The 12,363-nt window shown below is 44.9% G+C and overlaps 1 protein-coding gene across 1 annotated transcript; it reads right to left on the bottom strand.

Annotated features, from left to right (window-relative positions):
* Nucleotides 1-9,419: 9,419 nt before the first annotated feature.
* On the bottom strand, nucleotides 9,420-11,867 carry LOC120658171 (thaumatin-like protein 1). Its single transcript, XM_039936411.1, has 3 exons — nucleotides 11,507-11,867; nucleotides 10,714-11,401; nucleotides 9,420-10,054 (listed from the first exon to the last, which is right to left on the bottom strand). The coding sequence occupies exons 1-3, from the start codon at nucleotides 11,574-11,576 to the stop codon at nucleotides 9,880-9,882; spliced, it is 933 nt and encodes a 310-aa protein (XP_039792345.1). The 5' UTR covers nucleotides 11,577-11,867; the 3' UTR covers nucleotides 9,420-9,879.
* Between the last annotated feature and the right edge of the window lie 496 nt (nucleotides 11,868-12,363).

The raw sequence follows: 12,363 nt of genomic DNA, 5'->3' as shown, positions 1-12,363 counted from the left end.
ACAGAGTGAACACAATAAAAGTAGTGCTAGTAAATGAATATAAATTCAAACCCCAATCGTAGAGTCTACTCAGTGAAGTTCCTTGAGCAGATTCACACAGATCCTGCACACACAAAACAACAAACTCTCCAAGACACAAGTGTCTAATGGAGAGCTCCTCAAATCCACAAAATAAATGTAAATACAATGAACACAAGGATTTATTTTACCGAAGTTCAGATTCACCCCGTGCTCCCACGTGTGAATCCTAGTCTCCATTGAGGAAGCTTATACCGACCCCAAGGTCAAACTATCTCCTCCTTCCACTATATGACCATGTGCCCTCGTGGCACAAAATCGGTGCTGCAACAAACTTGCCGCTGCTCACCACAATCCTTGGGAGCTAGCCAGCGACGCCTAGCCGTCTAGGAAGCTTCACCTCCAAGAGTAACAAATGCGAATCACATAAATCTCGACTAAGCTCAAGTGCTCAAGGTTTGCTGTGCTCTTTAGTGCTCTCAAGATTTCTCTCTCTCAACCCAACTCAAGGATATACTCTAATCACACAATCTCACAAAGAGAGGTTGGGGAGAGCCCAACTATGGCTACCAAGTTTCTTGGGATGACCAGCAATGAACAGAATAATGCCTGGAACAGCAGCCCACCAAGGAGGGGGCTAAGGGGTATAAATAGCCGGTCCCAACAAAACTAGCCATTATATGACTGTTAGAACCCGTAACTTCCGGATTCTATAACCCGGAACCTCCGGGTTTTCAAACCAACTAGCCGTTAGCGCTTTAGGTGCCAAATCCGGAATTTCCGGATTTCAAATCCAGAACTTCCGGATTTGCCCTGGCAGCAATGCTAAAATGTGCACGTGAGGTTTTTTTGTGTCTCTCACAACTCACTTGGGTTACTTGAGCACTGAGACTAAACCAAAGACCATTGTGATGCATCCCTCTTGATAGTACGGCATACCTAAACTCAAGATCAAAGATAAATTACATTTCAACTTCTTGAGCTTCTCATTTTCATCTTATGCCGTGCGTTGATTACTCACAAACTGAGGATTGCATCCAACTTGGCTTCTTTACTTTGAGCACATCTTCCTTGAGCTAGTGACCTTGAACCTTTATCCTTGAATGAAATCCACTTCTAGTTCAAGTCACCGTCTTCACAATAATATTCTAAAAAAATTGTTACTTGCCAACATGAACACCACACATGACCAAGATTCTTCAAGTTGAACCCAAAGAACGTTTCGTCACCCTAGCATTGGTTCCTCGGCAAAACCACAATTGCCGTTCTCCAAGCTTAGTAACTAGAAACCCATTCCCGAATTCCAACTCTCCATCCTTGCATCACATATAGCTTCATATACACTTGTATCACATTAATCTCAACAATAAAATCCATTTTGATTCTCAAGCTATTTTTCTTCTTCTAATGAATGACACTTGTCAACATGAAATTCTCCTTGTCTCTTAGAATTCTTGGACTTGATCATTATCGGTTTTTTTGCTTATGCCAAACCTTTGGTTTCATAGCCTCTAGAAACTCGCCTTTCGATCCCATCCATTTGTTCTCAAGAGCCCTCTTGAACTCACATTGATTTTGCCATTATAATGAAAATCATTTCTTTCATACGTGCTTGATCATCAAATATCACATGCAATTCTTATGACAAGTTTTTCAATATATGAGACTATGCATAAGCATACAACCTTGTCTCATTCACAATACCTTGACTTGTCATTTTGAGTACCACATACTTCAACAAGCTTCATTTAGATATGGGAGTGAATTCTTCATCAACAACACATATCTCAATTCACACAATACTCATTGCTTGTTATCATTCTCATACTAGATCATGTCGTAGCATTCATCTTGTCATATGAGCCTTGTCTTGAACATTGATACATTACAACACATATATAACAAATATGATAATCAATTCCTGCTCATATACTCAACAAGATGGTTAGTCCTTTTAATCGTGGTGTCAATCAATCCACCAAAACACATTAGGGGCCTAGATGCACTTTAAGTTTGAGAAGTACTCGCCACCACGATCTGACCTAACTCTTTTGATCTTTCTCTCAAGTTGGTTTTCTACTTCAGCTTTATAGATTTTAAAGTAGTGTAAAGCTTCATCTTTTGACTTCAACAAATAGATGTAACAAAATCTAGTGCAGTCATTGACCAAAGTCATAAAATATCTTTTACCACCTTTTGTCAACACACCATTCATTTCACACAAATCGGAATGAATTAATTCTAAAGGTGCCAAGCTCCTCGCCTCCGCGGCCTTATGAGGCTTGCGAGTTTGTTTCGATTCAACACATACATGGCACTTAGAATTTTTTTACAAAAGTAAACTTTGGAATTAAACTCAAATTAGCTAAGCGTATCATACAACCAAAATTAACGTGACAAAGTCTCGAATGCCAAACATTTGTTTCATCAACGTTAATAACATTATATGCAACTTTATTACAAACATCTAACAAAGAAAGACGGAACAAGCCTCCGCTTTCATAACCTTTTCCAACAAAAGTACCAAATTTAGACAAGATACATTTATTGGACTCAAAGATTAATTTAAAGCCATCTCTACACAGTAGAGAGCCGCTGACTAGATTCTTCTTGGTGATGGGGACATGTTGCACGTTCTTTAGCTGCATGGTCTTCTCCGAAGTAAACTTCAGATTTACCGTACCAACACCAAGAATACGCGCATGAGATCTGTTCCCCATCAGCAAGGAGGAAGTCCCTCCGACCTGGTAAGAAGAAAACAAAGAAGCGTCAGCACAAACATAAATATTAGCACCAGTGTCAACCCACCACTCGGGTAAACAGTAAACTGAAAGAACTGTAGGTAATGAATTACCGTACCCCGATGTTCCTCCAGGCTCGCTAATTACCATGTTGGCAGAATCCTTGCCTTTGCGGTTCGGACACTTTGCAGCAAAGTGTTCCGTACTAGCGCACAAATAGCAAGCTCCCTTTTTCTTCTTCTTCTTAAAAGTGGTTGTCTGCTTGGCCTTTGGTTGGTTCAGCGGTGGCTTTTTCTTATTCTTGTGGGAGTTGTTCTTCTGAACAATATTGGCACTTGAAGTACCAACAACTCCTTTCCCACGTATGTCCTTTGCTCTCGCCTTCTCCTCAACATCAAAAGTCCCAATGAGTCCATCTATGGTGAACTCATATCTCTTGTGCTTCAGTGAAGTAGCAAAGTCCCTCCAAGAAGGTTGCAGCTTAGAGATAATACCTCCGGCCACAAACTTATCGGGTAACACACATGGAGACTCTTTGCTACAATTTTTGAGATCTTTTGCTAGAGTATGTATTTCATGAGTCTGTTCCACCACAGAACGGTCTTCGACCATCCTATAGTCAAGGAACTGCTCCATCACATACAACTCATTGCCAGCATCAGACACTCTATATTAAGCCTCAAGAGCATCCCACAACGCTTTGCCAGTTGGCAGCCGGACATAATTATCCAGCAGGTTTTCAGCGAGAACACTAATGATCCAGCCTCGAAAAAGAGTATCAGCCTCATCGAACGCACTCCCTTCCTCTGGAGTGAACTGTTCAGGCTTACCCTCTTTTACATGCATCACTCTCAGCACTGTCAATCATAGTATAAGCCGCTATTGCGAACGTTTGTAATTGGAACCATCAAAAGATGGTGGTTTGATTGTTGCAGCAAAGCTAGATACTGAAAGCCTATTAACATAATCAGGTTTTTGGATTGTTAGAGATCTAGGCAATTTTTGGTATATTTTAATTCCAAATATTATTATCAATTTTATGACATAAATGAGTGATAATGTGTGAACAAAATATGTGTTTGTGTTCATGTTATTCTTACTAATAAGCATGGACAAAATATTTAACCAGAATAGGTTTAGAGTGTACCCCCAAGGCGGGACCAGTGCCGGAGGCACCGGGTGCGCCGTTCCTATAACTGGACATTGTGTCGGTCAGGGCTGTTCGATGTAGCCGATCTTAGTCGTTGCAGTGCAGACGGCCGTCGGGAGGTAGTCGAGACGATCTTGATGTTCACTTGGGGAACACAGGTATGACCACCGAAAGTAGAGGACGTAGTCGTTCGGCCACCAGAAAGTTGTGGACGTAGACGTTCGGCCTCCGGGAAGTAGTCGATCAGGGAGTAAGCAGTCGCATCAAGACGCTCCCCAAAAACTTGATTGCCTCGCTATCCGAGCAGGATCTCAGCGTTGCAGAGGTTTCGGAGGCCTGCTCTTGCCAGATCTGTGCTCGCAGCGCTAGCGATGGGGATTGCAGAAAGTAGCTGAGGGAGAAGGGAGAGGTCTCATAAGCAGGAGTACCTGAGAGCTTGAGAGTGTTGTGTTAGAATGAGAGGGGCTGGTCTCCTTTTATAGTTGATCCTAGAGGAATGGGGGATGAACCTGGACACCTCTAGGTGTAACAATGGCCATCAATTTGCACCATTAATCGGTCATCAATCCTCTATTTTAATCACTATTTATTACCCAGCCATCACTCTCCTCAATTACAACATGGTATTAACATCATCATGACTCCATAGCATTAGTAGTGAGGTTTAATTCTTTTCCAGTGAATTATTGAATAATTGGGCTAAAAAGCCCCTCATATTCCAACAGAGAGCGCAAGGCAGCCATGCACGCAGCCCTAATGCAGGAGGTGCAAGGACGGCGGCCACGACCATCCGCGCCGCCACTCCTCCCCCATCCGCTACCAGCCTCACCGCTTGAATCCCCCGCCGGCCGCTACTCCTCATCCTCCTGTGCCGCCGTCGCCTTCGCCCCCGTCCTCTCTACGCCCGGCAGCCAGCGAGGCTGGGATGTGGACTCCGCCGCGCATCGGGGATGCGGGCTGTTGGTCACGCCACTGCTACTACTGCCATCCTTGCATACGTCACAGAACAATTTAATCTCCACAAATGGATCAATGTCAAAGAATATTTGATTGTATATGAGCTTTAAAATAAAAAAGAGGGAACGAGAAAAATAAATTAATAATAATACAAAGCAGGACAAGCAGGGGTGAAGCTATACAATGATTATGCACCCCTAAAAAAATAGAAAAACAGTGGTTATGTCCAAATTTTCACTACATTTGCACCCCTATGATTCAACTCCATGCATCCACAAGTCAAGTGCACTCCCTCCAATTTGCTCTAGTTTTGCCATTGAATATAAGAAATAAATAAAAAATAATAAAATTAGAAAAAACTAGAATTGGAGAAATAAAGATAAAGAAGAAGCAAAAAATGTTATACGTTTGCATCTTGGAGTCTAGTTTGCAGCTTGGAGTCTAAAAAAATAAAATAGAAAATGCAACCACATAGGCCTAAAGTTATAATGGGCTGAATGCTTTAAGTTCCTCTGCTACAAAACGGGCCATACGAGCCTCATCGTCGCCTATGTGGTTGCATTTCTGGGCAAAACAGGCTATACGGGCCATACGAGCCTGTCGTCCAGAAAACCTATCCATCTTCCGCAAGATTTTTTCTAACTTATCTTCCAGTGTTTGAGATTCATGCAAACAATCATAACCCTTGGATCCATCTCAAACCCTAACTCCTGTCTCTCCTAACCTTCTCTCTCCCCCACCCGCCGCCATCTGCTCGTGCTGCACTGCGCCCGCCCGTGCCTCGCGTCGCGCCCTCTCCTCACGCCGCACGGCCGCCGCCTGCACCCCGTGCGCCACCGCCGCCCGCGCCCCAGCGCGCTGCCCCGCCACCGCGCGCCGCCGTCGCCCGCGCCCCCGGGAGCTGCCCCGCCGCCGCGCGCCGCCGTCGCCCGCGCCCCCGGGAGCTGCCCCGCCGCCGCACGCTGCGTGTTGCCCGCTGTCCCGCAGCTGCGCGCTGCCCTGCTCCGCGCACCGCCCGCGCCGGCGCCGGAGAAGATGGCGCTCCGATCGCCGGAGAAGAGGTGCCTGTTCAACTTTCAATTTTAGTATTTTTCAATATTCCGTGACTCCAGTTTCAACATTCCGTATCTATAGTTTCAACAATTCGAAGTTAAATATTGAACATGTTTATGAAAAATGTTGAGGTGATTTTGTTGAAATGTTGAACTTATTTGCCCAACTAATTGGGCTAAATGGGCTTTAAAGATGAAAGGCTTATCTACCTTTCACAAGATGTATAGGAGCCCCCCTCGTCGTCGCCTCGTCGAGCTAACCTTTTACTCTTGTTGAGCTTTACGCGCACTGAATGACCTATGCAGTTCTGAAAATAAGCCTATGAGGTGGGTCAGTGGAGTGCATGCACTGCTTCTAAGTTATAAAACTACATGTTCATGCACCTAACAGCTGTCTGAGGTTGGTGGTGAGTTGCAATGTTCTTGATGAACGGAAGCGAGTGATTCAGGAATATTTGATGCATACCAATCCTTTTATCCTTTTTCTTAACACTTTTTTAACAGAAATTAGATCTAATTACTACTTGATTTTTTTTTGCCTTTTTGGTAAACTATCTTGTATAAAACTACCAGATTACATGATCTGCTGGACTGCATTTGATCGTAAGTACACAATTTTTTACATCTTGATTATCCAGGTTTAAACTAACATGCATATTGCTCAGATTGTGTGGTACTGATTATTTACACAATTGTTTGAGTTGATGCTAATATGGTAAAGAGCTTAAATTTTTAGGGTGGTCCATGGTGGTTAATGTCATATGTCCCTATCCAAATCAGGCACATATTTTAACGCTCACAATCGGTTATTAGCCTGCAATTCAGAAAAATCTGTTCAGAATCACCTTTGGTTCACTTTATTCCGGAGAGGTCACATCAACGGCACCTCACCATAAAGCACATGTTGAAACAACATACATCATTGAAATTTCCTTGGAGATACTTTCAACCCATTTAACACCGATATTACAATCTGTCAAAAATAGACAATGACAAGTCTGTGGATATATATGTGCATAAGGGATGGATGCTGTTGATCTTAGCTTCATGAGGAATCTGATGTGTAAGGGTATAAGTGCACCTGTACAAATCTCAGGTTTTATTCTCTAAAAGGTGAGTGAACATTGAAAAAAAAATCGTATCAGTAAGAAGTGCATCTGATGTGTAACGGTATATGCACCTGCACATCACTGTTTGTATAATTTGTACTTAGTTTTCAATTCGTTAATGCAACTATAATTGTGACATTCTTGATTAATTCCTACACAGCTAGATATTTCTAACAGTAAGAAGCCAGGTGTCATCGACTGTAACATCACAGGGCATATTCATCCTAGTTTGATATTTTTGGAGAAAATCCATTACTCGTTAACTGTAAAGGGTAAGCGGAATCGTACAGGTTGGTTTTTGCCTGACAGAACTGCAAAAGTGAGAAAAGTAAGGGATGCCCGCGAGCACATTGTAGCTGAAGATGCAATCTATTATCTTATTATTTGGCCAACAAATGGAGCCTCCACGTTCGCTCTCAAGACCTAGAAATTCCCATGTTAATCGGAGAAAAATAGAAAAATAAAAATTACCCACCGCTGCCATTATGATAAAATTAGCCTAAAATACCCCTGTGTCTAATTAAAAATCACCCACCAATGCAATTATAAAAAATTAAATATAAACATCATTTAGCTATGTATCAGTTACAAACATATACTATTAATAAAAACTAAAGCTAACAACAATTAATCAAAATAAACATATACTATTAATAAAAACTAAAGCTAACAATAATTAATCAAAATAAACATATACTATTAATAAAAACTAAAGCTAACAACAATTAATCAAAATAAAACGAAAATAAAAATAATTATATGCATAAAATTATTAAAGCTCAACAAATCAAATTGTTATTATAGGTAGATCATATTAGAATTGTTTTAACCAACAATAAGACATAATTTACGATAATAAACAGGATGATGTATGGTAATTAAAAAATAGTTTAATGCTTAAGTAAGGATATAACGACATGCAAATTTTTGAATTTCCAATACTAGCCGCGCAAATGCGCAGGCTATACGCCTAGTGTTGTTTGTAAGGATATTCGATTCAGGCATCAACATGCCGAGCTGAGGCTCCAAAAGAAAGTAGAAAAGGAAGGCTCAAATGTTTTCCAGGGACCAAGAATATTGTTCGTCTATGATTGACTCCACAGGCCTTTTTAACAGTGCTGAATGGACACTAGGAAAAAAAATGCAGGAGACAGCTAGGCTTGTTCTGTTGATACTTTTAGAACGGATGTCGGTATCACCTCTTCTTTTGTGAATGTTGCTTTCGCGGAAGTTGTGAGATAGAATGACATTCAGTAATTACTTGCACTGACTATGAAGCGACGTCTATCAGCATTTGACAATGTTCCAGACTTATTTGCCTTTTTGAACCCTATGAATGTTTCAATACTCAGTTTGGTAATAGATTTAGCATATGATCCGGCATATACAAGTCTATTTTACCCAAAAAGTACTCTTAAAAACATACTTGGTACTTGGACATCTGCTCTGGAGATGGAAAGAGAAAGAAACTAATACTCTTACTGACACTGATTCTGCTGACATTCTAACTAACTGTTCCTCTTTTGTTTCCTTCTTGAGATTAATTGGAACTTGAAAATGAAGTTCGATAGGGCAAAGACTTTATCCAAAAGATTTGTCATGCTTAATACCATGTTCGTGAGTTTTCATGATGACTCTCCCAGGTTCTCCTTTTGCTTACTTTGTTACATTTTCAGTAACTTTGTCGTGGTGTTTTAATATATTTTTTTAGCTTATGATCTCCTTCTTTCTTTGTTCTTTCTGTATTCCTGCAAAATACATTTTGTATGTTTAGTACTTATATCGCAGGCTCGTAAATCCTAATGAGGGTCTAACTGTTTTGGCTGAATTTTAACATACTGATTACTGTATCAGTATTCGGCCTAAGCTGTTCACCTACATGGCCATTTAGCCCGTCTATACACGCCGTGTAAACACTACACAGTGGCCAATCATGGTAATCAACTGTTTATCCCGTTGAATGATTATTTAATCCATTTAAATGGTCATTTAGTCAAAATAAATAGCTAAACGGTAGGCGACCAACTATTTAGCGTTAAGCGTTTATGCTAACACTGCTACTGGGCCATCTCTAGTTTCTTCGAGGCTGATGAATATGTGATCAATCATCTTTTCCTTCTTATACCATATCTCCGTGGGCCAACGAATCCTTTGAAATTAAGATCTGCGCCCCCCGTTTTCTTTTTGGCTGACTCACCATATCTGATGAACTGTGGTGATCACTCAAATAAAGTATCCATCAAATCTTGCTCTTTCCAGGAGATTCTTATCTGTGTTTAAACTTCAAAATGTTGTTATAAAGAAAAACTTCAAAAACATGAAATCCTTGGTTGTCATTCACATCTCAAAACTTTCAGTGTTGGAAAGCATAAGAAGTGAGCGAGAACAAATGTCAAGGAATGCCAAAGGAATTGCTGTCGTCCATATCTCAAACTTTCAGAAAGGTAAAACACAAAATCAAGACATAGCGAGAACGTGTGCTAAATCTCACTATACTTCTCTACTTAGAATGCTGCATGTGACAAGAAGAGATAGAAGAAGAATAAGGAAATAAAGAAACAATGTATACACACAAAAAAAAAGGAACTGGAGTGACGTGTGTTGCTGAAGGGATCGAGAATAAAATAATGCAGAGCGTGCTTGTTGACCGACACCGTCACAGTAACACTAGAAGCTGTAGTTGCCACCTCGTCAACTCCTCTATCTACAAGACAAAAGGCTAAAAAGAATATGCTTCACGTCTTCATCCTACTTGCTCCAATCCTGTATTGAATTCCGAAAGCAACTCCGCCCACTCCCGCTGCCGATCGAGAGCCGCTGTCTCGCCACGCGAGGGCTGCGAGCCCCTTCGGTCATACCAGCAAGGCAACGACCGCGGCCGCGGCTAACGCGGCCTGGAGCTGCAACGACGCCACCGCCGTCGACGCCGCGCCGCCCATCTCGCTGGTCGCCAGGCTCGCCAGCCAGGAGTCGCCCTCGAGCTGCACGTCGTTGGGCCTCGGCGAGGGGTCCTTGGTCGCCTTCTGGCTGCAGAAATGTCACCACCATGGCTCTGATCAGAACGAATTCGACCATACAACATTGAACATTCTCATAAACAGAGATCGATCAATGAACTGTGAGAGGTAAGATTCGAATCTTTTCTTGGGCTATCCATGGCTTGCTGTGCCAACTAGGCACGGGCAGCTTTTAACTCAACCGCCACTAGCTAGGGGACTGGTGACCATACAAGGTGGGGAAGGAACAAAGGCGGTGGCGGCAAAGGAAGCGCGGCGAACAATTTAAAGCGCCTCCTTTCCCCATCCCAGTTTGATGCTTCTTTTGCAAAAAATGTATTTTCTAAGCAATCCGGGAGATGCTCATATCATATTCTCCAGCCATTACGTCCGTTAGTGTCAACCATGGGCTTCTGCCGCGCCATATCCCCGGTGTAAAAATCTGTTCCAAAAGGGAAAAAAATCCCCAATGCAAAAGAAAACTCCCAAACTGCTGTTGCCTCAAGTGCAGAGAGGGCCTTCTTTGACCGTGTTTGATTTTTCAAGCAGAAGATGTCTAGGATTTGTTGGACCAATGCAAGAAACTAAAGGCATTTGGCTGGAAAGGTTTGCCTCTGCAGCGAGACCAAACAAAAAGGGATTGTTGGACACGGCGCGCAAGCAAAGCAGGGGTGGCGCGGCGTTTGTTACCTGTTGGGCGTGCCGGCGCGCGGCGGGCAGAAGGTGATGGAGTAGTCGGTGGCGGTGCAGGTGAAGGTGGAGGTGGCGTCGTCGTAGGCGTAGCTGTAGGAGCGCGGGCACGCCGTCTTGAACATCTGCGAGTAGACGGAGGGGCGGCACGTGTCCGGGTTGCCGTAGTCGCCGCTGCAGCAGTACTCGGGGCGGCCGAACGCCTCGCACGCGCTGCGGCACGCCTGCGCGGGGCCCTGCCCGGCGCGCAGCTCCGCGGGGCACCGCTCGTTGAGGTCCACCAGGCACCCCGTCACGGGGCACCCGGGCGCCGCCGCCTCCACCACCATGGGCAGGTTGTACCCGTCCACCAGGCTCACGTCGTAGTAGTCCTTGCCCCCGCTGCCGCCCAGCGTGAACTCCGCCAGCGTCGCCGGCGGCGCCGCGCCCCGGCCGCGGCACTCCACCTCGCCCGACCCGCAGTCCCCCGTCGCGCACGACCCCTTGCCGGACGCGTCGAAGGCGCAGCCCGTGCGCGCCCAGAACCGGCCCGACCACCCCGCGGGCGCCGCCAGCGACCGCTCCTCGCCCGCGCCCAGCGCGAACCCCGTCGTCTGCAGCGGCGAGCTCCCCGAGTTGGCCAGCACCCCCGGCCACACCGTGCCGCCGCACCGGTTCGTGAACGTGAACGTGATCCCGGCCACCGCCCCTGCACGCGCACACAGATGACAGTCAGACATACCCTGCGAGTCGACACGTACGAAGCTCAAAACTCAACCGGAAAAACAAACCAAAGATTCACCATTGCCAGTACCTTGAAAGGTCGACAGGATCACGAACGACAGGCTAAGAACTGAAGCCGACGAGCTGATCAAAGAAGCCATCGCACACCGGCCTTCTACGAAATCGAACTCCAACAATCCTCCAGCAATTTTTAAATGCACGTTCCAGACAGGAACAGAAGGCTCATCAATTATGGCAAGGGTGACCGGGCGGGAAGTACTTGAAATGGCAGTTTGAGCTAACTATATGGGGTAAGCAGCGGCGGTTAGCTGGGCGGCGAAGCCGGAGGAGGAAGTGGCGCCACAGCCCACCAGCACCGGGGTCGTGGAGCGCAGACTGCAGAGTGGGAGGAGTGGGGAGAGGGGAGGGTTGGTGTAGGCTCACTCCGTCGCACACCTGGCCATTTATAGATCGCGATGACGTCAGCGGCCTCCGGCACTCGGAGCTCCCTTTTTTTTGCCCGGTTCCTTTCCCTCCTCATGGCGAGCAATGATATGTGCGCAGATATCAATCGGAGGGAGGTCTCTCAAAAGATAAGATTGGGGATTTTTACGCTCCTTTTACCTCCTCGTGCACTTATTCTATGACCTTTCAGAACGATTTCTTTTCCTTTCTTTTTTTCCAAAGAGGGAAACAAAACTGATGACTTGGTTGGTTAGGAGGAGAGTGCCATGCGTGTAACGTGATAAAACGAAGCAGCATCGCATGGCGCTGGCGGCCGTTGGCAGAGGAGACGACGAATGGGCACCTGGCAGACGATCCTACGACTGTTTGTCCCCGTGGGGGCACTCGATTCGTTTGGCGGCGGCCCCATCGATCCGTCATCCGAGCTAGTTCTATTTCTCGGCGCAACACGGATGAGCCCTCTGTCCCTCCCTCCGATCCGTC

This window comes from Panicum virgatum, chromosome 2N, assembly GCF_016808335.1.
Source record: "Panicum virgatum strain AP13 chromosome 2N, P.virgatum_v5, whole genome shotgun sequence".
NCBI lineage: Eukaryota > Viridiplantae > Streptophyta > Magnoliopsida > Poales > Poaceae > Panicum > Panicum virgatum.
This window is presented reverse-complemented; position numbering and strand designations above follow the sequence as displayed.

Excerpts from the sequence above, each read along its gene's own strand:
- LOC120658171 (XM_039936411.1), bottom strand. The coding sequence starts at position 11,576 with ATGGCTTCTTTGATCAGCTCGTCGGCTTCAGTTCTTAGCCTGTCGTTC. Across the intron at positions 11,402-11,506 it reads GATCCTGTCGACCTTTCAAG|GGGCGGTGGCCGGGATCACG; the intron begins GTACTGGCAATG and ends GTGCGCGTGCAG. Across the intron at positions 10,055-10,713 it reads CGCGCCGGCACGCCCAACAG|CCAGAAGGCGACCAAGGACC; the intron begins GTAACAAACGCC and ends ACATTTCTGCAG.